The sequence below is a fragment of the Callorhinchus milii genome, unplaced genomic scaffold, assembly GCF_018977255.1.
Source record: "Callorhinchus milii isolate IMCB2004 unplaced genomic scaffold, IMCB_Cmil_1.0 Scaffold2, whole genome shotgun sequence".
Lineage (NCBI taxonomy): Eukaryota > Metazoa > Chordata > Chondrichthyes > Chimaeriformes > Callorhinchidae > Callorhinchus > Callorhinchus milii.
This window is the reverse complement of record NW_024704743.1, coordinates 112,732,675-112,759,502: the sequence shown is the minus strand read 5'-3', so window position 1 is coordinate 112,759,502 and position 26,828 is coordinate 112,732,675. Positions and strand designations below refer to the sequence as shown.

At 49.5% G+C, this 26,828-nt stretch overlaps 1 protein-coding gene across 1 annotated transcript; it reads left to right on the top strand.

The window, feature by feature from the left end:
• Positions 1 to 13,474: 13,474 nt before the first annotated feature.
• On the top strand, positions 13,475 to 22,011 carry tmem70 (transmembrane protein 70). The gene is made up of 3 exons (XM_042332558.1): positions 13,475 to 13,783; positions 15,059 to 15,167; positions 20,000 to 22,011. Exons 1-3 carry the CDS (start codon positions 13,580 to 13,582, stop codon positions 20,431 to 20,433), a joined length of 747 nt encoding a protein of 248 aa, XP_042188492.1. The 5' UTR covers positions 13,475 to 13,579; the 3' UTR covers positions 20,434 to 22,011.
• Positions 22,012 to 26,828: the final 4,817 nt, after the last annotated feature.

Here is a 26,828-nt window from a genome sequence, read left to right as displayed (position 1 = left end):
CAAAATATTTAGAAAATACCAACTTGTATACAAATTATTATGTCCGAGTATCCAAAACACAGAAAATAACAATGTTAATTCAATAACATTCAAACTTTGGTGAGGAAAAAAAGTATTCATACTGACAGCAAAAAATTGCATGGGTATGGGGAAAGAGTGGAGGAGTGGGAATGCTTGGGGCTTTTCCAAAGAACTGGCGCAGGCACATTGGGCCGAATGTTCTCTTTCTTTGCTGTAATATTCTATGATTCTATTCGAATTAGTCTAAAAGTTCAATAAGCCAGGAGTACACACCCTTCATAAAATGACGTGATCCTATGGCAGAGAAACCAATGTCACTTAGTCACTGTGCCACTGTAATAGAGCAGCAAAAAGTTCCCCCAACCCACCCCCTTCCTTCCTGAACCTACAGTTCCATGGTTGTGGTCATTGTTGGATGCGCTGTCCTTTGAATGAGACGTTAAACCGAGGCCCCGTCTCCTTATTCAGGTGGATGTTAAAGATACTGTGTCATTATTTGAAGAAGGGTGGTTCTCCCAGTGTCCTGGTAAACAGTCCCCCAAATAATTAGTCCCTGTCTGCATAACTGTTGTGGGATATTGTGTGTGCTATGGGGTTAGCTATGGGGTTCATTCTAAGCAGTCACTCCACTTTACAGTATATCCCATGAAGCGCTTTGGGCGACTTCCTGATGTGAAAGGCGCTAAACCAAATGCAAGGGTTAGTATTATTATAGCTAACCAAAGAAGTCAAATTGATTTTTTGTCTTGCAAATAACAATAATATTCCTTACGTTTGGTATAGCACCTTTCATTTCAGGAAAACACCTTAAAATGATTTACAGGATATACTGTAAGGTGGAGTGACTGTGTTTTGTAGGCGAAAATGGTTGGTAAAGTGTAGCTAATTGCGGTTGTGGAGAGCATGAAATGTAAATAACTAAATATGTTATTTAAATATTTGAAAGGTATTTGAGCTGCAAATGTGAGGAAATGTATAGCTTACAGTAGCACTCACATAAGTTGCATCAGTTGTATCATACCACTTAATATGACTTATGCAAAGTATGAATTATGGCAAGCTTGAATAAGTCACGTATTATATATGAATTATGTAACATACACACAAATTGGATTTCATATGACTAACACATAACAATTACACAAGTACTGTACTGGCTAATGACACTAAGGCAAGGTTTCTATACCATTTTTAATCCATGCATATTAATGTTATGGTAGCCCATTCTTCCCAAATATAGTACTGCACATTATGTGCAGAAAACGTATTGTACAATGAATGGCACAACCAAACAGAACTGCTTCATTGGAAAAGAAACTCTTATAAAGATTGTTTCACGAGTGATCCAACCTTTTGGCTGTTGAGGGCCAGATGCCCTGTTTGCCCGCTCTGCTCTTTCTCTCTCATACTCGCTGTTTCTCTCTCTCCTCTTCTCTCTCTCTCTCCCCCTCCATCTCAATCACTCTCTCAACCATCTCATTCTGCATGCGGCTCACTAACTGACAGCAAGAATGGCTGCTCTCCCTGCTACTGTACAAATGTGGTGTCAGGAAGTCTCTCGAGCTGACGGGAAGGTAACGTTACCAACCTAGTCCTCACAACCGCTGGCTCCTGCCGCTGCTCCAAGAGGACGTTTTGCTGGGGAGAGAGTAAGCTTTTCTCTTTCCTCTATCGCTCTTTTCTCTCTCAGTCATGGTAGTATTGAATTTCTATAACATAATCTGCAGTAATAGACATGATTACACAGAAGGAAAAGCACTGCAGCATTAGTGGAGTTCTAAAGTACAAATGCAGGAGTTTCCTGAACTATATTAAAATATTCAACTTCAAAGTCTAAAGTTGGGCAACTTTTAACAATAATTTGGATGTGCAAAACATTTGATCACCTCAGAAGGTACATCAAGTACATTTCACCCACAAAATATACAGTCAATTCACTTTACAGATATTCTGTGAAGCACTTTAGGACGTCTCAAAGATGTGATAAGGCGCTATATCAAATGCAAGGATTATTATTATTATTTTTCATACAATGCATCCCATATTGTGTTTATTTAAAGCTGCCTTGTCCAACCAATTCCAATGTGAGTGTATCTAAAACATTAAAACATTGAAACAAGGATGTCCCCAGGCCTTGGGATGTCCACTCAACGTGAAAGGCACTATACAAATGTAATTTTGTTGTTGTTGAAAAAGCAATATTAATTTTAAAATTATTTTAGTGGGTAAAATAATAGGTTTACCATATGAATCTGTCTAAATTAATACAATAGCTGTGATGTTTGATGCATTTGACACCAATTATAACAAAACTAGATACTACCAGTTCATAATGCACCATATGGTTTTACATGGAATTAAATTTTGGAAATAAAATAAAACCAATACTGTACACTGAAATGTAGAACTATTAAGTACAACCTCAAAATAGCGATTGTTATTTGACTCTCCAAATGACAACATAGCTACACTGGTCCCTCTAGTGCACTGCTGGCCAAACTGCACCCTATGGGCCGGTTTTGGGCCGTAGGGCCACCAAGAAGCCCCCCCCCATCACCAAACATTCGCACAAGTCTAGATAAGTGTGTGTTTGATCCGTAGTCTGTTTCCAGCTTTATTGTGACCAATATTTTTTTATGTATCTTTATAGACCAAACAAGCATATGTGTAGCCAACTCAAGTCCAGCAGTAATGCTTCTGTTACATTTGCACAAAGAGTTGTACTTTGTACCGATTGAAGGAGCTAAAACGGCAATTAGTAAACCAAATGGTGTTACAGAGCTAACTTTCATTTCAAAATGTTTTACTAAAAAATTTAAAAAGCAAGCTTTATATAGCTGGAGGTTCTGCAATTCAAAGTAATCCCTAAAACTACTGACCAGCAGTTATGTAGCACTTATACAACTCAGGCATCAAAAACTGCGTACAAAATCAGGATAAATAATGCAAAACAACCATGTGACCCCACTTACTTGAGAGTTGGATTACAGGAAGGGAAGTCATACAACTATCCTGCATGTCATAATCTCAAATCCAAGCCAAGAATGGCAGACATAATTCTTGACCTTAACCCTTGTCAACTGGTGACTCTGTGGGTGAACCCTCAACAAAATAGGCTACCGAGACAAACAGAATATCTCAAGTTCAATCTCTTAGGGCTACGCTCAGAGTCTCTCTCAGCCAAGACAACATCAGGCGACAAATTAACTCAATATCATTGGACTAAAAGGGTGAAAGAAGAATTCCGATGCCCGATCACTAACTGCTGAATGTCCACTTGACTGGACAGGTTGAGCTCTGGTTTCCCAGGCTCTCCAGTTTATCACACAATGTCTATGCTTATAGTGTGCAGAATGACCACTTGGGCAAGTACTAGACTGTTGATGTACACTGTTCTATAACTGCGCAAGAAGCACACTGCATCATCTGGAGAGAACTTGTTTTGAAATAATTGTTTTGTATAGTCCTGAAGTTCAGTTTTTTTAAGGATTATTCTTATTGTATTCCATTACTTTAGTGCTTCATCAGTTTATGGATCAAAGTGCAAAGAATTCAGAAATAGGTCCTGCACATCCAAGACTGGCCTGTAACCAGAACATTCTGTTTTATTTAATAGATTTGAAAGATAAATCCTAACATGCTAAAGTTTGCTTAACAGAGACTTTACCCACATCAATGCTGAGCTACGTTTGCTTTTTCAAAAACATTCATTCCTTGTGATACATTTCAGAAGATACTGTTCAGTGAAATTTAAAACAGAAGATGTATAACACATCTTTATATCTTCTGAAAACGACATACCAACAGTGTCATGAAAATTGATGCATATCAAACCACTTAAGACACATAAAACTACTGCTCACTGTTCCACAATGAGTTGCAATCAGTGTTAATGAACAACATTACATTTGTATCCCACCCTTCACGTTCTAAGGAGCTGGACAGTCAGTGATCCAGACCCGAGGAGGATGGAGGGCTGGGGGTGATCGAAGGCACGGTCGAAGAGGAGGGTCTTGAAATGGGTCTTGAAGGAGGCAAGGGAGGGGGCAAGACGGAGGAACTGCGATATGAGTTCCAGTGGGTGGGGCAGAGTGGCTGAAGGCTCACCCAGCAATGGTGGGGGGGGCGAGGCGGGGGACATGAAGCAGGCCGGTGCCCGCTGAGTGGAGGGAGCGGGCAGAATGGTATGGGGTTAGATGGTTGCAGAGGTAAGGGGGAAAGAGGCTATGGTGGGCTTTGAAGTGAGGACCAGGATCTTGAACTGTATTCTCTGTGTAATGCAAAGCCAGTGGAGTTGGACGAGGATATAATAATAATTCTTGCATTTGATATAGCACTTTTCACGTCTTCAAGACGTCTCAAAGCGTCTCACAGAATATACTGTAAAGTGAATTAACTGTCAATGCACACTATGTTCATGGAGGGGCACACCCTGCTTATCTAATTCTACAGAATACTAGATGCAGGTTGGCAAGAGTCAACCTGGGAGGCCCCAGAGTGTATGCTGGGGTCCTGCTGGAGTTTAACCATCTAAAACCGCATAGATTGCCATTGAAAGCACTGTCTGGCAAGCTTCCTGGGTCTACTCAATACTACTCCAACTCCAACAGTTGGGACTTGAATCCGTTCCCAGTAACCCAATCTGTCCATCCAAGGTCAATCGACAAGCCAGGCTGGCTGGTCTGTCATCAGCAGGGTCCTAGAGCACCCCAGACCCAGTTGGCTTAAGTGGACTACTGAGACCACCAAACAGGATTATCTCTTTTGATTACAGCATTCTACTCACAAACAAGCAAGAAAGAAAAGGAAATACTTCAAAAGGAAACTTGTCCACCTATCACACCAATTCTGGCAGCCTGCTCAAGAGATATTTGTAAAGTTCACCCTCACCTATAGCTGTTGTTCCTTTCAATCGCTAGTGGGGAATATTTACAAAACTCATGGGGCATCAACATCTATAACCTGTAGTTACAAAGAGCCACTTGGGGAGGGTGAGGCAGAAAGCTGCAATCAGCCAAAACACTGAAAACACTCACTGACATAAAAATGGCTGCGTGAGATTCATTAAGCTGTATTAATCGGCATGCACAATTTTAAAAAAAACAGTACATTTAAAACAAGCGCATCCACATGAAGCTTAAAGTCAGCAGTTTGCATTGAATTGGTGCAATGTGTACAAATAAGCCTTCTCCATTCGACAAAAATGCAGTTGGAAGCAAAGAGGGGTTAGGATAAAACAGACTGTCCTCTCCCCTAAATATAAAAACCTTTTTTTTTTAAAAAAGGAAAACTTAGACAGCAGATAATCCCAGTGAATCTATTGGCCTCCATGATCCAGCCTCCAGCACATAACACAAACCAAAATACTAACCTCAGGCAGCAACTCAATTTTTAAAAAAAAAACAAGTCTCCCGATATATACACTACCACCACCGACCTTCATATGGCGACCAACCTCCACACCTCAACCACACACACACCGACCCCCCATCCCACCACCACACACCAATTCTCCACCCCACACATACACCAACCCCCCACTCTGCACACACGCACGCCCCACGCGTGCGACGAAACCCCCACCCATGCGCGACGACCCACACATACACACATACATGCGCGACAACCCACCCGCCCACACACGCGACGACCCACCTGCACCCCCACACACGCAACAACCGCCCGCCCACCCCCACACACACGTGACGACCCGCCTGCCTGCCCCCACACACGTGACTACCCACCCGCCTGCCCCCACACACGCACCAACCTCCCCGCCACACACACACATCGTCCCCCTGCGCATGCGCGTCCCCCTCGCACACGCACCACGACCCCCCCACACACGCACCACCCCCACATCACACACATGCTCCGACCCACACACACACTGACATGCACCAACCCACCCCCACACGCGCACCGACGCTCCCACACGCACCGATCCCCCCCCCACACAACCCAACCCCTCCCCGCGCACATGTGCCCACCCCACACAAATCAACCCTCCCCTCACACCAATCCCCACCCACCGACCCACCCCTCCCCACCCAACGACCACCCCCCTCACACACACCAATCCCTCCCCCCCACACACCAATCCCTCCCCCCCACACACCAATCCCTCCCCCCCACACCAATCCCTCCCCCCCCACACAAATCCCTCCCCTCACGCACACACCAATCCTCCCCCTCACGGACACACCAATCCCTCCCCCCTCACGGACACACCAATCCCTCCCCCCTCACGCACACACCAATCCCTCCCCTCACGCACACACCAATCCCTCCCCTCACGCACACACCAATCCCCCCCCCTCACGCACACACCAATCCCCCCCTCACGCACACACCAATCCCCCCCCTCACGCACACACCAATCCCCCCCCTCACCACACACCAATCCCTCCCCCCTCACGCACACACCAATCCCTCCCCCTCACGCACACACCAATCCCTCCCCCTCACGCACACACCAATCCTCCCCCTCACGCACACACCAATCCCTCCCCCCTCACGCACACACCAATCCCCCCCCCTCACGCACACACCAATCCCCCCCCACCACACCAATCCCCCCCCTCACACACACACCAATCCCCCCCCACACACACACCAATCCCCCCCCTCACACACCAATCCCTCCCCCTCAACACACCAATCCCTCCCCTCACACACCAATCCCCCCCACACACACACCAATCCCCCCCACACACACACCAATCCCCCCCTCACACACACACCAATCCCCCACCACACACACACACACCAATCCCCCCCTCGCGCACACGCCATACCATCCCCCCCCTTCACACACACACCAACCCCCCCCTCCACACACACCAACCCCCCCTCACACACACACCAACCCCCCCCTCACACACACACCAACCCCCCCCCCACACACACACCAACCCCCCCCCACACACACACACCAACCCCCCCCCACACACCACACACCAACCCCCCCCACACGCACACCAACCCCCCCCCACACGCACACCAACCCCCCCACACGCACACCAACCCCCCCCCACACGCACACCAACCCCCCCACACGCACACCAACCCCCCCCCACACGCACACCAACCCCCCCCCACACACACACCAACCCCCCCACACACACCAACCCCCCCCCACACACACCAACCCCCCCCACACACACCAACCCCCCCCCCACACACACACCAACCCCCCCCCCACACACACCAACCCCCCCCCCCCACGCACACCAACCCCCCCACACGCACACCAACCCCCCCCACACGCACACCAACCCCCCCCCACACCACACCAACCCCCCCCACACACCCAACCCCCCCACACACACCAACCCCCCCCACACACACCAACCCCCCCCCCCACACACCCAACCCCCCCCCACACACACCCAACCCCCCCCCCACACACCAACCCCCCCCCCCCACACACCAACCCCCCCCCCACACCAACCCCCCCCACACACCAACCCCCCCCACACACCAACCCCCCCCACACACAACCCCCCCCCACACACCACCCCCCCCACACACCAACCCCCCCCACACACCAACCCCCCTCACACACCAATCCCCCCCTCACACACCAATCCCCCCCTCACACACCAATCCCCCCCTCACACACCAATCCCCCCCTCACACACCCAATCCCCCCCTCACACACCATCCCCCCCTCACACACCATCCCCCCCTCACACACCATCCCCCCTCACACACCAATCCCCCCACCTCACACAAACCAACCCCCCCCTCACACACCAATCCCCCCCTACACACCAATCCCCCCCTCACACACCAATCCCCCCCTCACACACACCCAATCCCCCCCTCACACACACACCAATCCCCCCTCACACACACCAATCCCCCCTCAACACACACCAATCCCCCCCACACACACCAAATCCCCCCCTCACACACACCAATCCCCCCCTCACACACACCAATCCCCCCTCACACACACCAATCCCCCCCTCACACACCAATCCCCCCCTCACACCAATCCCCCCCCACACACACCAATCCCCCCCCCCCTCACACACACCAATCCCCCCCCTCACACACCATTCCCCCCTCAACCACCAATCCCCCCCTCACACACACCAATCCCCCCCTCACACACACCAATCCCCCCCTCACACACACACCAATCCCCCCCTCACACACACCAATCCCCCCCTCACACACCAATCCCCCCCCTCACACACACCAACCCCCCCCCTCACACAAACCAACCCCCCCTCACACACCAATCCCCCCTACACACCAATCCCCCCCCTCACACACCAATCCCCCCCCTCACACACCAATCCCCCTCACACACACCAATCCCCCCTCACACACACACCAATCCCCCCCTCACACACACCAATCCCCCTCACACACCAATCCCCCCCTCACACACCAATCCCCCCTCACACACCAATCCCCCCCTCACACACCAATCCCCCCCTCACACACCAATCCCCCCTCACACACTGACCCCCCACCTCACACACCAATCCCCCCTCACACACACACCAATCCCCCCCTCACACACACACACGCACACACAAAACCGATGCCCACCATCGCCGCTGTCGATCCGTATGAAGTGAAAAGCCTCCATACAGGACGGGCGCGGTTGGGTTCGGGGCGGTTGGGTTCGGGGCCTCACTTATATAAGGTTAACAGATAAACCGGAAAAGGCCAGACCAGGGCCTGCGCGGCCCCGACTGCTTATCAACAACCGCGGCCCGGCCCTGGGGGGGGGGAGAGAGGAGGCGCTCGGGCCCTTCTCAACCGATATCAAACGGAAGCGGCTCCGGCACAGAGTGAGTGAGTGAGTGAGTGAGTGTCGGGGCGATTCAGTCACACAAGGAGCCCTCCCCCCCGCCGCCCTCTCCCCCCCCGCCGCCCTCTCCCTGGCTGTGTCAGCCCGGGGCCGGGCTGCCGGTCTGGCTGCCGGTCAGCGTGTCCTGTCGGTGATATGAAGAGCGAGAGAGTTACCAGCAGACGGCGCCGATCTTCTTCTTCCTCCACCGCCGCCGCCGCTCAGAGCCCGACCCGGAAACACACCGCTCCACTTCCGTCAGGTCACCAGGGGCAACCTTTACCCCCTCCCCCTAAGCCCCCCCCACCCCCCCCCCACACACACAGCCTACCCCCCCACACCCCTCCCCACACACACACCCCTACCCCACACAGCCCCAACACACAGCCCTCCCCACACACACACAGCCCCTCCCCACCCCACACACACAGCCCCTCCCCCACACAGCCCCCCCACACACAGCCCCCCCACACACACACCCCTACCCCACACAGCCCCTGCCCACACACAGCCCCCCCACACACACACACACAGCCCCGCCCCCACACAGCCCCTCCCCCACACAGCCCCCCCACACACAGCCCCCCACACACACACCCCTACCCCACACAGCCCCTGCCCACACACAGCACCCCCCCACACACACACAGCCCCCTACCCCACACAGCCCCTCCCCACACAGCCCTCCCCACACACAGCACCCCCCCACACACACAGCACCCCCCCACACACACAGCACCCCCCCCACACACACAGCACCCCCCCACACACACAGCACCCCCCCCCACACACACAGCCCCCTACCCCACACAGCCCCTCCCCACACACAGCCCCCCCCACACACACAGCCCCCTACCCCACACAGCCCCTCCCCACACACAGGCCCCCCCCCACACACACACAGCCCCCTACCCCACACAGCCCCTCCCCACACACAGCCCCCCCCCCACAGCCCCCCCCCCACACACACACAGCCCCCTACCCCACACACAGCCCCTCCCCACACACAGCCCCCCCACACACACAGCCCACCCCCCACACCCTACCCCACACACACACCCCTACCCCACACAGCCCCCAACACACAGCCCCTCCCCACACACAGCCCACCCACCCACACACACAGCCCCCTACCCCACACAGCCCCCCAACACACAGCCCCTCCCCACACACAGCACCCCCCCCACACCCCCACACACACACCCCCACACACACACCCCTACCCCACACACCCCTACCCCACACAGCCCCTCCCCCCACACAGCCCCTCCCCCCACAGAGCACCCCCCCCCACACACACACAGCCCCCTACCCCACACAGCCCCCCAACACACAGCCCCTCCCCACACACAGCCCCCCCCACACACACAGCACCCCCCCACACACACACCCCTACCCCACACAGCCCCCCCCACACAGCCCCTCCCCCACACAGCACCCCCCCCACACACACAGCCCCCTACCCCACAGCCCCCCAACACACAGCCCCTCCCCCACACAGCCCCTCCCCCCACACACAGCCCCCTACCCCACACAGCCCCCCAACACACAGCCCCTCCCCGCACACAGCACCCCCCCCCACACACACAGCCCCCTACCCCACACACAGCCCCCTACCCCACACACACAGCACCCCCCCCACACCCCCCCCTACCCCACACCCCCCCCTACCCCACACAGCCCCCCCACACAGCCCCTCCCCCCACACAGCACCCCCCCCACACACACAGCCCCCTACCCCACGCACACAGCCCCCCCACACAGCCCCTCCCCCCACACACAGCCCCTACCCCACACAGCCCCCCAACATACAGCCCCTCCCCACACACAGCACCCCCCCCCACACACACAGCCCCTACCCCACACACACAGCCCCCTACCCCACACACACAGCCCCCTACCCCACACAGCCCCCCCACAACACACACCTCTCTGACTCTCACACAAGTGAAGGAAGGAGATCAAATCCTATTTAATGATCGTCCCTGAAAGACGGTTGTGTTTCATTATTCTCAATGTTGTTGTGGAAATAAACAGTGCCCCCCCCCACCATTCCCAATGGGGGAGAGGTTGGCCAAAGGAGGTTCGTGACAACAGGACAACAACAACTAATAATAATCCTTGCATTTGACGCCTTATTACGTCGTCGAGATGTCTCAAAGCACTTCACAGGATATACTGTAAAGTGGATTCAGTGTATTTTGTGGGCAAAACACAGTCAATTACGCACAGCAATATCCCACAAACCAGTCATGGATTAAATGACCACATGTTTTTTTAAGGGATTATCAACCCCATTGAATGCAATCCACCAATCACATTTATATGGAGCCTATCAGGTCCAGAGGACTTCCGAAGGCATTGGGGCAACAAAGGTAACTTCTTTAAGAGTAAATTGATAATCAAAGGGCCAACGAGAAGGGCAGGAAGTCCAGGTGACCAAAAATTTGTGATATCTACCCTATTACCTCAAAACAAACAAAAATATCATCATTTCGTATTAGACATTGTAATGGCATCACGAGTGTATTGGGAGTGGGATAAAGGGTGTGGTTTAGAGTGATGGATTTTTGATTGTTTGGATTGACAAATAAAAAAGCTTTAATAACATACCCTTGATTTGAATTTAGTTAGGTTACAGTAACAACAACAACTTGCGTTTGCATAGCGTCCCTCCCTCCTCATCGGCCTTCCCAACTCTTCCCTTCACAAGCTGCAGATCATCCCAAACTCTGCAGCTCGTGAACTCTCACTCACCAGGCTCCGCGACACCATCACTCCCAGCCTCTCTGCCCCCACTCTCTGGAACTCCATCCCACGATCCCTTCACCTCGCTTTCTCCCTTGCCTCCTTCAAGGCCGGACTCAAGACCCTTCTCTTCAATCATGCCTTTAGTCTCCCTCCCACCTCTCTGCCTTCCCTCACCCCTACACCACTCCTCCCCCATGCTCGGGCCCCGACACCTGACAGTTCAGTGCTTTGGGACATCCTCCCGACGTGAAAGGCGCTCTATAAATGTAATTTTGTTGTTGTCCTTCACCTGGGAGAGTCTCCGAGCGCTTTCATTGAGATAAACCAATGTTTGGATTCAGAATAAGTAAATCATGAACTTAAAAAAAGGTTGTGGTGAGGCCAACAAATTTAATAATTTTTCAGTCAAGGTCTTGATACATATTCTGAAGTGCCTCAACACAGCAACTGCTAAGAATATTGTAAAAATCGCCTTCAGAGTATTTTTTTTCATTAGCCGACTGACATCACCATGTTGGAAACCCATCAACCTGCTGAAGAGTATCAAATCCAACCTGTGAGTTCCACATGGAAATTTCCTTGAATCTGAAATGAAATGCACATTCTCTGCCCCAGTGGGTTACACCCAGTGTACCTAATCACTAGCAGTGTGGTTGGTGTGTACACAACAACAACTTGCATTTATGTAGAGGCCTTCACATGGCACAAGTGCACTGGAATGCTGCACAGTCTGGTTGGCGTGTGTTCTATGTACCGAGTCTGGTTGGTTGCTGTAAATAGTGTGGTTGCTGTATACAGTGTGCCCTGTGTGTATTCAGTGTGGTTGGTTGGTTGCTTCACGTGGTGTGGTAGGTTGCTGTACACAGTGTAGTTGGTTGCTGTATACACTGTGTGTGTGTGTGCGCGCGGCTGTACACTGTGTGTGCGTGTGTGTGGGGGGGGGCTGTACAGTGTGTGTGAGGTGGGGGCTGTACACAGTGTGTGTTTGTGGGGGGGGGCTGTACTGTGTGTGTGTAGGGGCGGGCTGTACACAGTGTGTGTGTGTGTGGGGGGGGGCTGTACAGTGTGTGTGTGGGGGGGTGTATAGTGTGTGTGTGGGGGGGCTGTACAGTGTGTGTGTGTGGGGGGGGCTGTACACAGTGTGTGTGTGTGTGGTGGGGGCTGTACACAGTGTGTGTGTGGTGGGGGCTGTACACAGTGTGTGTGGGGGGGTGCTGTACAGTGTGTGTGTGTGGGGGGGCTGTACACAGTGTGTGTGTGGGGGGGGCTGTACAGTGTGTGTGGTGGGGGCTGTACACAGTGTGTGTGTGGGGTACAGTGTGTGTGTGGGGGGGGGGCTGTACAGTGTGTGTGTGTGGGGTACAGTGTGTGTGTGGGGTACAGTGTGTGTGTGTGGGGGTGGTGTCTGTGTGTGTGGGGGCTGTACAGTGTGTGTGTGGGGGGTGTGGACTGTACTGTGTGTGTGTGTGTGTGGGGGGGGGGCTGTACAGTGTGTGTGGAGGGGGGGTGGGGGCTGTACAGTGTGTTTGTGTGGGGGGGTGGGGGCTGTACAGTGTGTGTGGAGGGGGGTGGGGGCTGTACTGTGTGTGGGGGGGGGGGTGGGGGCTGTACTGTGGGGGTGAGGGGGTGGGGGCTGTACAGTGTGTGTGTGTGTGTGGGGGGGGGGGTGTGAGGGGGTGGGGGCTGTACAGTGTGTGTGTGTGTGTGTGGGGGGGGTGTGTGAGGGGGTGGGGGCTGTACAGTGTGTGTGGAGGGGGGGTGGGGGCTGTACAGTGTGTGTGGAGGGGGGGTGGGGGCTGTACAGTGTGTGTGGGGGGGGGGGTGGGGGCTGTACTGTGGGGTGAGGGGGTGGGGGCTGTACAGTGTGTGTGTGTGGGGGGGGGAGGGGGTGCGGCCTGTATTGTATTGTATTGTATTGTATTGTATTGTACTGTACTGTGTGACCGACACTCGGGGTCTGTGTCTTCACTGAAGCTGCTGTTGGAGGCGGAGACGATGCTGCGAGTCGGCGCCATCCTCCGGAGCGGCCTCTCCTGCAGCCGCGGCCTCGGGCCCGCTTCCTGGGGGGGCTGTGGTGCGGGGCTGCGCGGGGCCGCCGCCCGGTCTCTCAGCGCCTTCAGCCTGAGCCGCCACAGCCGCCTCCTGGACACTGAGAGGCCGGGGAGAGCGGCGCCGAGGCTCGGCCGCTACACCGCACAGGTAGTGACCCGTGAGAGGGTCAGAGAGTGACCAGAGGGTGAGAGTGACCCGGGAGAGAGGGAGAGTGACCGACCGGGGAGAGAGGGAGAGTGACCGGGGAGAGAGGGAGAGTGACCGACCGGGGAGAGAGGGAGAGTGACCGACCGGGGAGAGAGGGAGAGTGACCGGGGAGAGAGGGAGAGTGACCGACCGGGGAGAGAGGGAGAGTGACCGACCGGGGAGAGAGGGAGAGTGACTGGAAGAGAGGAAGAGTGACCGGGGAGAGAGGGAGAGTGGCTGGAAGTGAGGAAGAGTGACCGGGGAGAGAGGGAGAGTGACCAGAGAGAAAGAGTGACCGGGGAGAGAGTGACGAGAGAGAGAGTGACCGGGGAGAGAGTGACGAGAGAGAGAGTGACTGGGAAGAGAGAGAGTGACCGGGGAGAGAGAGTGACTAGAGAGAGAGAGTGACCGGAGAGAGAGAGAGTGACCGGGGAGAGAGAGTGACCGGGAAGAGAAAGAGTGACTGGAGGGAGTGAGAGAGAGAGAGAGAACGGAGAGACAGAAAGAGTGACTGGGGAGAGAGAGAGAGTGAGTGGCCGGGGGGAGAGAGAGAGAGAGTGACCAGAGAGAGAGTGACCGGGGAGACAGGGAGAGTGACCCAGGAGAGAGGGAGAGTGACCAGAGAGAGAGTGACCGGGAAGAGAGAGAGTGACCGGAGGGAGCGAGAGAGAGAGACGGAGAGAGAGAAAGAGTGACCGGGGAGAGAGAGAGAGTGACTGGGGAGGGTAAGGGAGTGACCGGGGAGAGAGAGGGTGACTGGAGGGAGAGAGAAAGTGACCGGGGGGAGAGAGTGACCAGGTAGAGAGGGATAGAGAGAGAGTGACCGGTGGAGAGAGAGCGTGACTAGGGAGAGAGAGAGAGTGACCGGTGGGAGAGAGTGTGACCGGGGAGAGAGAGAGATAGAGAATGACTGGAGAGAGTGACCGGAGAGAGAGAGAGAGAGTGACCAGAGCGAGAGAGCATTCCAGAGGGTAGGGGCAGAGTGGCCGAAGGCCCACCTGCCAATGGTGAGGCGGGCAAGGCGGGTGGGGGGTGGATGTGAAGCAGGCCAGAGCCCGCTGAGAGTAAGGAGTGGACAGGTTAGTAGGGGGATAGGAGGTCACGGAGGTAGGGAGGAGTGGTGTCAGGCTGTGAAGGGCTTTGAAGGTGAGGACCAGGCAGTGATCGGGAAGAGTCAGAGAGTGACCGGGGAGAGGATCACAGAGAATAATACAAGCACTTTTCTTCTTTGTGCAGATACGCCTTTCGTTTGGTCAGTCCTTACGCTGCTTTTCCTCGGCGGATGAGAGTGAGAGCGAGAAGGGGCAATTGATCTATGCTGGGAACATGGCCAGGGCGGTGCTTGGTAAGAGATGAAACTGCCCTTTCACTTGTTGTAATGTTTGTCGACTTATCGCTAATACTGAAATTGAAATGTTTTGAAATCTGTTGACTTGCTTTGAAATCTTTGATCCCCAGATAAAAGATGAAATCTACTGCCCTCACTGTGCTTTCGGTGAGCCCCCCAATCACTCCACCCCACTCAGGTCCACCTTTCCCCTCACCCAGTTTGGCTACCCAGTCACCTTTAAAGTAACATTTAAAGTAAATTGTTGTTGCTTTGATTTGTAGCATAAATTTCCATAGGAGAAGAACTCTGACCTGCAATTGTGAAATGCAACAACAACAACAACAAAATTACATTTGTAAAGCGCCTTTCACATTGGGAGGATGTTCCAAGGTGCTGGACAGACAGAGTTACGGACCCAAGCTGGGGGTCGGGGTAGGGGAGGGTGGAGGGCAGGGAGGAAGCAGGGAGATCGAAAGCACGGTTGATGAGTAGGGTCTTGAGATGGAACTTGAAGGTGGCAAGGGAGGTGGCAAGGCGGAGGGACTGAGTGATGGAGTTCTTGAACAGGATCTTGAACTGTATCCTCTATGTGAAGGGAAGCCAGTGGAGTTGGGTGTGATAGGGTTGTGAAGCCTAGTGAGGGAGAGGACATGGGCTGCAGAGCTCTGGATGATCTGCAACAACAACAACAACAACAACAACAACAACTTGGATTTATATAGCACCCTCCACACCGGACGGAGTCTCAGAGCGCTTTACAGTCACGGATCTCGGGACTGAGCCAGGGGGAGGGGGAGGAAGGTAACCAAAGGCGCAGTCGAAAAGAAAGGTCTTCAGCAGAGACCTGAAAATGGGAAGGGAGGGAGCAAGACGAAGGGAGTGAGGAAGGCAGTTCCAGAGCCTCGGGGCATAGTGGCTGAAGGTACGGCCGCCGAGGGTGGAGTGGAGGACTCGGGGACAAGGAGGAGTCCAGACCTGGAGGAACCTTCCAGCCTGTGGAGGGAACAGTTGGGGAGGCCGAGTTTGCACAGTCGAGCCTCGATGTAATGAAGGCGTGTATGAGGGTTTCGGCGGCCTGCGGTGTGAGACAGTGGCGGAACCGGGTGATGTTGCAGAGGTGAGGAAGGCAGAGCGGGTCATGGCGCAGATGTGGGGTAGAAAGGATAGTGGATGGTCAAACAAGACCCAAGGTTCCGGACTGGCTTAGCAAGGTGGAGTGTGCAACCATGGATCGTGATGCTGTCAGCGCCTGAGGTGAGGAGGCGTTGACGGGAGCCAATCAGGAGAGCCTCGGTCTTGTTGACGTTCAGCTGAAGAAAGTTAGCTCTCATCCAGGACTTGATGTTTGATACATTCAGTTAGGACAGCAGTGGTCCTGGAGTCAAGGGTGGACGCAGATAGGTAGAATTGGGTGTCATCCGCATACAACAACAACAACAAGATTCCATTTATAGAGCGCCTTTCACGTCGGGAGGATGTCCCAAGGCGCTGTACAGTTGGGTCGGGACCCGAGCAGGGGGAAATGGTCAGGGTGAGGGGAGGGAAGGGAGTGAGCGAGGAGGGGGTAGAGAGTCGAGAGGGGAGCTGAAGGCACGGTCAAAGAGAAAGGTCTTGAAACCGGCCTTGAAGGAGGAAAGGGAGGAGGCGGCGAAGGCACTGGGGGATAGAGTTCCAGAGCCTGGGGGCTGAGAGGCTGAAGGCCCGGCCACCGATGGTGGGGCGGTTGGGGCGGGGGATGTGGAGCAGACTGGAGCCAGAGAAACGGAGGGTACAGGCAGGTAGGTAGGGGGATAGTAGGTCAGAGAGGTAGGAGGAAGCAAGGCCGTGAATGGCCTTGTAGGTGAGGATGAGGATCTTGAATTCGATCCTCTGGGGGATGGGGAGCCAGTGGAGGCGAGCGAGGGTGGGAGTGATGTGGTCCCGAAGCCTGGTGCGGGACAGTACACGAGCTGCAGAGTTCTGAATGACCTGCAGCTTGTGGAGGGAGGTGCCGGGAAGGCCGACGAGGAGAGAGTTCCCATAGTCCAGCCTTGAGGTGATAAAAGGAGTGGACCAGAGTTTCAGCAGCGTGAGGGGTGAGGTAGTGCCGTAGTCTGGCGATGTTCCGGAGGTGATGGAAGGCGGTGCCAGTTGTGGCGCGGATATGAGGGAGAAAGGACAGCTCAGGGTCGAACAGAACACCGAGGTTCCTGACTGACTTTGAGAGGTGGAGAGTGCAGCCTTGGATGCTGATGCTGTCAGCGCCAGAGGTGCGGAGGCGCTGACGAGAGCCAATCAGGAGGGCCTCAGTTTTACGCTCGTTGAGCTGAAGAAAGTTGTCTCTCGTCCAGGACTCGATGTCGGACAGGCAGGCTGTCAGGACATCGGTGGTCATGGAGTTGAGGGTAGAGGAGGAAAGGTAGAGTTGGATGTCATCCGCATACATGTGGAAGTTAACCCCATGTCTGCGGATGATGTCACCAAGGGGGAGCATATAGAGGGTGAAGAAGAGGGGACCGAGGACAGAGCCCTGAGGGACACCGCACCAGACAGTGCGGGGGTCGGAGGAAAAGCCGTTCGTGGAGACAAAGTGAAGACGGTGGAGAGGTACGACCTAAACCACTCAAGCACATGGCCTTGAAGGTTGAAGTGGGAGGACAAGCGGTGGAGGAGGATAGCGTGGTCGACCGTATCGAATGATGCCGATAGGTCAAGGAGGATGAGGAGGCAGAGAGAGCCCTGGTCGCAGATGGTCAAGATGTCATTGGTGACCTTGACCAGGGCAGTTTCTGTGCTATGGGCAGCATGGAAACTCGACTGAAGGGGTTCGAATAATGAATGGGTGGAGAAGAAAGAGCGCAGCTGGGAGGCGACAACTCTTTCATACATGTGGAAATTGACCCCATGTCTGTGGATGGTGTCACCAAGAGGGAGCATGTAGATATTGAAGAGGAGGGGACCAAGGACAGAGCCCTGAGGAATGCCGCACAAAACATTAGAATACTTACAGCACAGAAACAGGCCATTCGGACCAACTGGTCTATGCTGGTGTTTATGCTCCACATGAGCCTCCTCCTGCCCTTCCTCAACTCAGCCTTCAAGCGTAACCTTCTATTCCTTTCTCCCTCATGTACCTATCGAACTTTCCCTGAAATACATCTATGCTATTTGTCTCAACAACTCCTTGTGGTAACATGTTCCACATTCCCACTCCTCTTTATGAAGAAATGTCTTCTAACTTCCCTATTTGATCTATTTATGACTATTTTATATTGATGGCCCCTGGTTTTGGTCTCCCCCACAAGTGGAAACATCTTCCCTATGTCTACCCTGTCAAAATCTTTCATCATTTTAAAGACCTCTATCAAGTCACCCCTTCCTCTTTTCAAGAGAAAAGAGTCCAAGTATGTTCAGCCTTTCCTGATAGGTATAACCTCTCAGTTCTGGGATCATTCTTGTGAATCTCCTTTGCACCCTCTCCAGTGCCTCTACATCCCTTCTATAATATGGGGACCAGAACTTCACACAGTATTCTAAGTGTGGTCTAACCAAGGTTCTGTAGAAGTTTGCCATAACTTCCCTGCTTTTCATTTCTATCCCTCTAGAAATGATCGCCAATTCCTGGTTTGCTTTTTTTGTGGGTTTATTAACCTGGGTTGCTACTTTTAGTGAATTGTGTATGGTATGTGTACCCCTAGATCCCTTTGCTCCTCTACCCCATTTAGATTTTTATTTTTCAGGATGTATGTGACTTCCTTAAATGGCCACTCAGCAAGTTTATTAATCTCTTGTGTAATTTGTTGCAGTCCTCCTCTGTATTAACTACTCCCCCCAATTTGGTGTTGTCCGCAAATTTAGAAATTAGCCCCCAGAGCCTCCTCTAGCCCATGGAGCCGGTCCAGGGGATAGAGGAGAAGCCGTTGTGGAGATAAAGTGCAGGTGATGTGAGGGGTATGATCTGAACCAGTGAAGGACAGCCCTGGAGGTTGAGGCGAGAAGAGACGCGGTGGATGAGGATAGAGTGGTCGACGGTGTCGAAAGCAGCAGAGAAGTCAAGGAGTATGAGGAGTCAGAGGGAGACCTGTTGCAGGTGGACAGAATGTAATTTGTCACTTTGAGCAGGGCTGTTTTAGTGCTGTGGGCAGCACAGAAACCTGATTGGAGTGGTTCGAGAAGGGAGTGGCGGGAGAGGAAGCAGCGAAGCTGAGAAGCAACAACTCGTTCCAGGACCTGGAATGCAAGGATTATTATTACATTCCATAGTTGCTCATAAAAATATTAAGCCCACATTCAAGTGCAGAGTAAATAAAAATGGCATTTGCTATTAGAAAAAAAATATTATTTGTATCATGAAGAAAGAAATACAGAGAACAAAATAAAAATGTTGAGAGAGTTGTTGAGGGAGAAACGCTGGCCCAATGCAATACAAATCCAGAATGTAACTTCTGATGAATTAATATTTTGGTTAGCACTGTAGATTTTGTATTTTGTTTGGTGACTCATTAGTCACACTGTTTCCTTATCTGCAATGGGGACAATCCCACTTGTTATTATAATAATATTTATTATTATTAATTACTTCAGTGACTTTTCTGATGTATGTTCAAGAATGGATTCTTGGGATCTTTCCAGCCCGACATAACAACAACAACAACAACAACAAGATTCCATTTATAAAGCGCCTTTCACGTCAGGAGGACGTCCCAAGGCGCTGCATAGTTGGGTCAGGACCCGAGCAGGGGGGGAAATGGTCAGGGTGAGGGGATGGAAGGGAGGGAGCGAGGAGTACTAAAACACAGTACTAGAGAATGTGCGGCAGTATTTTTATTTTACGTCAATGTCTAATGGCTCTCTATTTTACTTTTCAGGGGTGAAATTTTTTTCTTACTCCTCCAGTCTCTTCAGTCTCTGCGTGATGCCCTATATCCTTTTCCAGTCTGGCCTTGGAATCCAAAACCCTGCATTACAAATAGCCTTCTGTGGCATCATTGGATTTTTTACCTTTCTGAGTCCTGTTGTCTTACACCTGGTCACCAAAGGTTACGTGGTGAGTCTGCATCACAATGCTGAGACTGACACCTATACAGCGGTCACCTACAATGTTCTGCTTCAGCCGAAGAAAACTGTCTTCCATCAAAAGGACGTGAAGATTCCTGGAGTCAGCCAGATGTTCACAACGTTTTATGCAAACAAAAAGTCACTGCTGGTAAACCCAATGCTTTTCTGGCACCCCAATGACTTTCACCACTTAATGGGTTATGACCAACCCTTCTCCTTTGATATGGAAGAACTGAAAAAGTAATGTAACCAGCACAGGACAGCATTTAATGTTATATACTTTAGTTCTAGAAAAAGGGCCTCCTTTATGTGCTGTTTTGCTGATATTTTATTTACAGAAAATTTGTATTTTCCTTCAAAAACTGCCCCCACAAACTTGAGGTTTAATTAATTATATAAAATAAATAAAAAGATCAGTAATTAAGTAATTATTCCTGTGGTTTTAACCTTCCAGGAAGGGGTTCCTACAGCAAATGAGACTTGTCTCTTGTTTCCACCTTAATCCCCCTTGGGCGTCAAACTAACTGGTTGAAGAGGTGTATAGCCTCGTGATGCCTATCATTTCTTCCTGGAAGGGATGCTGTCTGAAAGCAGGAGATCTTTGGGATGTGGAAGCAAACGGGTGTCTCATTGCTGCCATGGTAGGATATGTGGTACTTTGGTATACTCATTCAATTCATTTTCAATTCATTGGTATATCCATTCAATTCATTTTCTCTCACATCTCTCAGCATCTTTCACTGTTGCCAGGTGGGTCTCAGCCTTGCTGCTGTCTTCTGTCTGAGTTTGTGGCCTGCCGATTGCTGCAACACATCCACAGGTTCTCTGTTCCATTGGATCTATGCCTTTGTTGGCTTTACTAAACTTAAAACATCTACCCACACATTCCTAAGATGCCTTGTTTCCAATTTTCCAGTTATTAACTTGAATAACTTAAGCTTCCACAGGAAGCCTTTATTTCTGCACAATCATCTATCTTCCCCAGAAATGCCCTTGAAATTCTATTTACTTTAAGATCACTTTTGATATCCACATAAAGGTCACAAGGTTTGACTTTTCTTAAAATACCCATTTTGTGTAGACCAACAAAAGGAATACTGAGTGGAATTTGTGTCAGTAGGAGAGAGTAAGTAAGCTCTGCTTTGTTAGCAAGAACCACTTTTATTTTAAATCAAGTTATTTTTTTAAAAACGCAAATCCTATATGGTCTCCAGAATTGCTGAGCAATACCAGTAGGTGTTAGTAAGATGGCTTCCATTGATGAGGCTTTACCGGTGATTAGAAAACTAGCTTCCCTGATTCATCAGCCTTGCGTTCATAATTGTGGTGCGGATGAAAAATAAACCAATTTTAGTGTGGCTGTCTTGGTACATGCAAACAGAACTTGTGTGGGTGTGAACAAAAGTTCACAAGCTTTCAATGACCTTTTTCTAGTGATGGAAATCTGCATATGAGGAAGTGCGTAAAGAACTATTACTAACATTGCATGACTGTAAAGATCAAAGTAGATCCAAAGTGGAGGATATAAATGACACAGAGGACTTTTTGTTTTAAAAATGATGATCATTCTTTCTAGTAATCCCACTTGAATTCTAGATTAATTGAAAAATATCTTCAGTGTTATACACTGTGTGTTAAATCTGGATACTGTATTATGAAGGTTTTAAAGACTACTACGAATCTCGTTGTGAAATCTGGTTTGTTATGTGATTGTTTTTCGTTCTAGTGTGACATTTGGAATGTTTTTCCACTATATTGCCACTAGGTGAAACCTAGCATAAATTTGCTCTGTAATGCCCTCATTAAAAAATACTGAGAACAATTTCTTCTTCATCACTTTTATTTCAGATGAACATAAACATATCAAATATACATTGGTCTTTTGTAACACACAGTAACGCACCAAGCATTGGTATTGTTAGTTACCTGACAAGTATTGCTGTAAAACTTGTTACCCTTCTGCAAGGCACTTGTTTTCATGATAACACACTGAATGAATGTACTTGTGACCAATTTAGTCCAGCAAAAAATTGTTCCTCATCCAAACTTGGTCATCTACTTTGTTGCTTTTTGTGAAATGATGCTGTCAAGGTTCCTTAAGGAAAAGCAGTCACTACATTTCAGAGTAACTCATTGTGTAATAATAATAATTCTTACATTCAGTTTAATGTTTTTCAAACTAGGAGCCATTTCAAAGGATATACTGTAAATAATAATAATACTTGGTAAATTAATATATTAATCAAATGCAATGCAATATAAAGCAGATTTTGGCAAATGTTCTCACCTTATCTAAAGCACTAATTGATGCTGAAGTTGAAAACTGTTCTAGAGCCAGGATTTAAAAATAAAAAATTGTCATGAGCTTTACAAAAGGCAATGATTCAGATCTAAATTAGGCCAAGTGAAAATTTGTTCTCCAGAAGTGGTGGTGGGGAGGGGAAGGTATTTCAGCACAAAATTGAAATACAAAACCAACCCAAGAATACTGTATATTGCAAAGCCCACCCACGTGTGATAATTTTTCAAGGTATTTTAATAAATTGAGAGGGATTTTCCCCAAAAAATATTGCTCCGTACACAACATATTTGCAGATACACTTATATGTGGAACATAGCAGAGATTTTATCTGTTTGGTCCTCTGCTTAAACAATGGAAAATGGAGACCAAGTTTTATTCATTAACGTCGGTCGTGGCCTTTTTACTTCTTTGTTAACTAGCTAGTTACTGTAGGCTTTACCAAGTTATCATCACATGCATGATATATGAATGTTACACTGTAATGCACTGATATCTTGAGATCCTAGTATTTTAGCTGTGATGTGTGACACAGAGAGAGGTGACGAGACACCAGCAGAAAAACAGGTTCAGCCATGGCTCAGCAGCGTCCAATGTGGACGGGTTATTTTGCTGTGGTCATGCTGGTGATGCCGCGTCTTTATTCTTAGATGCCACTTTAAAGTTCCTGTCAGGCAATTGGACTCTTTCCATTCATTATCTTTACTGATCTGATAAGTCCAGTCTGCTGCTCCAGAAAGAGATTGGAAATCGTCATTGCTGCCTACGTGTGAGAACCTACAAACAAAAGACAGTCAGGATATGCTACTACGTTGATGATAACACATTCACCGACATGCACTGCTATTACAAACCTCATTTGGATTAAACCTCATTTTACTCATACCAATGATCTTGTTTTGTGGAGTCCTGTAGCTAAGTGGTTAGAGCACTCGCTTTGCAAGTGAGAGACTTGAGTTCAATTCCAGGCAGATCAGGGCGAAACCTTGGGCAAGTTTCCTTACTCCTCACGCCTAATAATAATACCTCCAAAACCAAAAATAATAATAAATTGGTCATTTTCAATCTACGACTGTTTGTGGGACATTGCTGTGCGCAATTGGCTGCCGCGTTCGCCCACAAATATACAGTCAATTCACTTTACAGTGTGTTCTGTGAAGCGCTTTGGGACGTCCTCCCGACATGAAAAGCGCTATATCAAATGCAAGGATTATTATTATTATTATTAAAAGGCTAAGATAAGTCTGTTCAAACCCTGCACAGCTTTCTGACCCTCATTGTTGGGACTCACAAGAGATGAAAGGACACTCAGGTGAGATGCCAAAGGCATTCTGGCAGCTACTGAACTGAACCCCGGGACGAGGAGGGCAAGGAAGAACAGTACAAAAGTGCAGTGATCTTTGCTGCAGGAAACATTTTTGTGAGGTCTGCCACTAGGCTGTGCTGCATATTAAGCAATTGGATTGTTGCTCTGAGCTGAGTGATTATATATTTTACAATTAATATTCATTACTACTACATTGGGTTCAAGGAGTTTAAATACACAAATTGGTGTTAATTGTAGCATAATTTAAAAGCATGTCTGGACCAATCATTGATAATGTAAACAAAACGCAAAATACTGCAGATGCTGGAAATCTGAAACAAAAACAGAAGTAGCTGGGAACACTCAGCAGGTCAGGCAGCATCTATGGAGAAAGGAAAGAGTCAATTTTTTGGGTGCACGATCCTTCACCCATAAATGTAACCGGAGGGGAAAATACCAACCAGCCAGGCTGACACATGAGTATCACAGAGATCTGAGTGAGAAGGAAGAATTTGCATTTTGTAAACTAAATATCTTACTGATGGTAGTCTCTGTTATTGAGGGAAATTGGGACTGAGAACCCAGGAGTAATAAAGTGTGGGGTTGGGGCGGTGGGGGGAGCGAGCAACTGCAAACATTGAAGATTTATATGTGATAGCTGAAGTCATTGGATGAACACGCACAGTTAATGTAGTGGAAAACTGGAGAAACTTTCCAAAAAGGATATTTGACAATTACAGGAAATGTAGGAATTAATGCAATAATTTACAGTATTGCATTAAATGTGTTCATGATCTTTCACCAATGGCTGTTTGTGGCTTATTGCTATGTGCAAATTGGCTGCCCTCTTTGCCTACAAATACACAGTCTCTACACTCCATAGTACATCCTGTAAAGACTCTTTGAGACGACCTTGCAATGTGAAAGGCACTGCATTAAATGTAAGGATTATTATTATCCCTATGAAAATGTGGCATTCTCCATATATTTATATTGTATTTAGGAGCAAAATTAGGGATGTCTGTCGCTATCCCTAAAGGATTTAAGGTACTCATGATAAAGGGAAGGCTGTGGGCTCCCCAGCAATCAGGGTAGGACTCACTACCCTGTCTCGGCAACGTATGTGTCCAATTGTCTGCCGCGTTTTGCCCACACAATAGAGTCAGTTCAACAACCACAACAGAATTACTTCAGCTATCACACATAAATCTTCGATGTTTGCACATCAAGAGGACTTCCCAAGGCGCTAGATTCACTTTGGAGTGTGTTCTGTGAATCATTTGGAGATGTTTCGAAGATGTGATAAGGCGCTATATCGAATACAAGGATCATTATTATTAGTAGTATTATTATACCGTTACTATCTTTGGGGTAATGGTGCTCCCACAATGGTGTTGGCCTTTCAAGTCAGAGGCTGTCCTGAAGCACGTTCACAGTGCTGGATGGATATTCATCCAAGCTGGGGATAGGAGCTGAGGTGGGTGATGAGGAGAAAGTGCAGTTAAAGAGGCATGTTTTGAGAGTTGCCTTGAAAACGGGGAGGGTGGGATCGAGTCAGAGGGACTCCATAAGGGAGTTCCAGAGAGCAGGCGCAGAATATTTGAAAGCCCAACCCCCTGCCTGCTCGCTCGATGGTGGTTCAGACAGGTTTTAATGGATAGGTTGTCAGACTCTGCCACTGTGAATCGCTCTAGCCGAGTGAAGGGCGCTCTATAAACGTAAGTTGTTGTTGTTGCTGTAATGAGGATTGCTTTCTATTGCAGTAACAATAAATACATTCCTTCTGGTTTCCTTCAGTTTGCGTGATTATCCTTGATTTTTTTAAAACAATCTAATCCAACAATCTAGTTTTATTATTTCAGATATTTTGAAAGTGCTCCGAGATGCTGCCCCGGGTGAAGAGAGCTGCATAAATGCAAGTTGTTGTTGTTGCTGAAAGTGGAAAAAGTTCTCAATTCAAAATGTCCGTATCCATAAGGTTACATTAGATGAGCCTGACTTAAAAACCTTTTAATAAAAGTGCTGTCCTTGATTACAAGAAAGAGAGATGAATGGTATTCAAAACATGAAAGTTTAGGAAAATTCATAAGATATGAATTAGACCTAAAACTGCTAGTGAAATTCCCCCAAAATGTCATGTTTTGCAATCATTACAGTTAGTGGATATTCCTGGAAACTGTTGAGAAAACCATAAAGAGAGTGAAGTTACAATGACCTTGATTTATTTGCTCTGGAACTCCATGGATTTGGCAGATGTGAAGCTATTAATGCAGGCTTCCCCTTTCTGTAGTCAAAATTACTCCGTGAGTGCTTGATAAATTGTATATCTTCCCTGTGCCATATGGCCATAGAAGGAGATGTAGATAAGTGTGTTAACCGACATTTAAAACACACAGAGGAAGGTCTGCTTTCTAAAATTCCAACACAAAGTGCACTTAAATTTATAACTTTTTATTGTGTATATGATAGAAAAGGAAATAGAGGGACATGGGAGAGGAAATTAGGAGGACTGGAGGCTCAGGTGGAGTATAAAAAACAGCACAGACTAGTTGGGGCAAATGGCCTGATTCCGTGCTGTACTGGTCTACCTAATTTTATGTAATTTGATGACATTTCTACTTACCACGTAGATATTTAGAGCAGCATTTTATATCTTTATACATTTTGAATATTCCAACAATACGTTTTGGGGATCGCTGTGGGTGGAAGACCAGAGGAAGAGAAGGTCTGAAGATGAGAGACATTTTTAAGGGCCTCAGGGGGAATCTTTTTCCAGGGATGGAATGAGATAGTGAAGGGCTTGGTGGAGGGGGGTGCAAGACGAGAGGGAGATGAGAAAATGGTTGGAGATGATATTGTTCCTGATGGAGAGCTCAGAGATGTCAAGGCCATGGGTAAAGATACATTTGAGGGAGTGGCTCTGGTTGTGGGTCGGGGAGTTTATGCAGAGGGTAAGGTTTAAGGAGGTGAGGAGAGCTGTGAAATCTGAGAAGGTGGGGCAGAAGGAGTTAAGGTGAAGATTGAAATTGTTCAT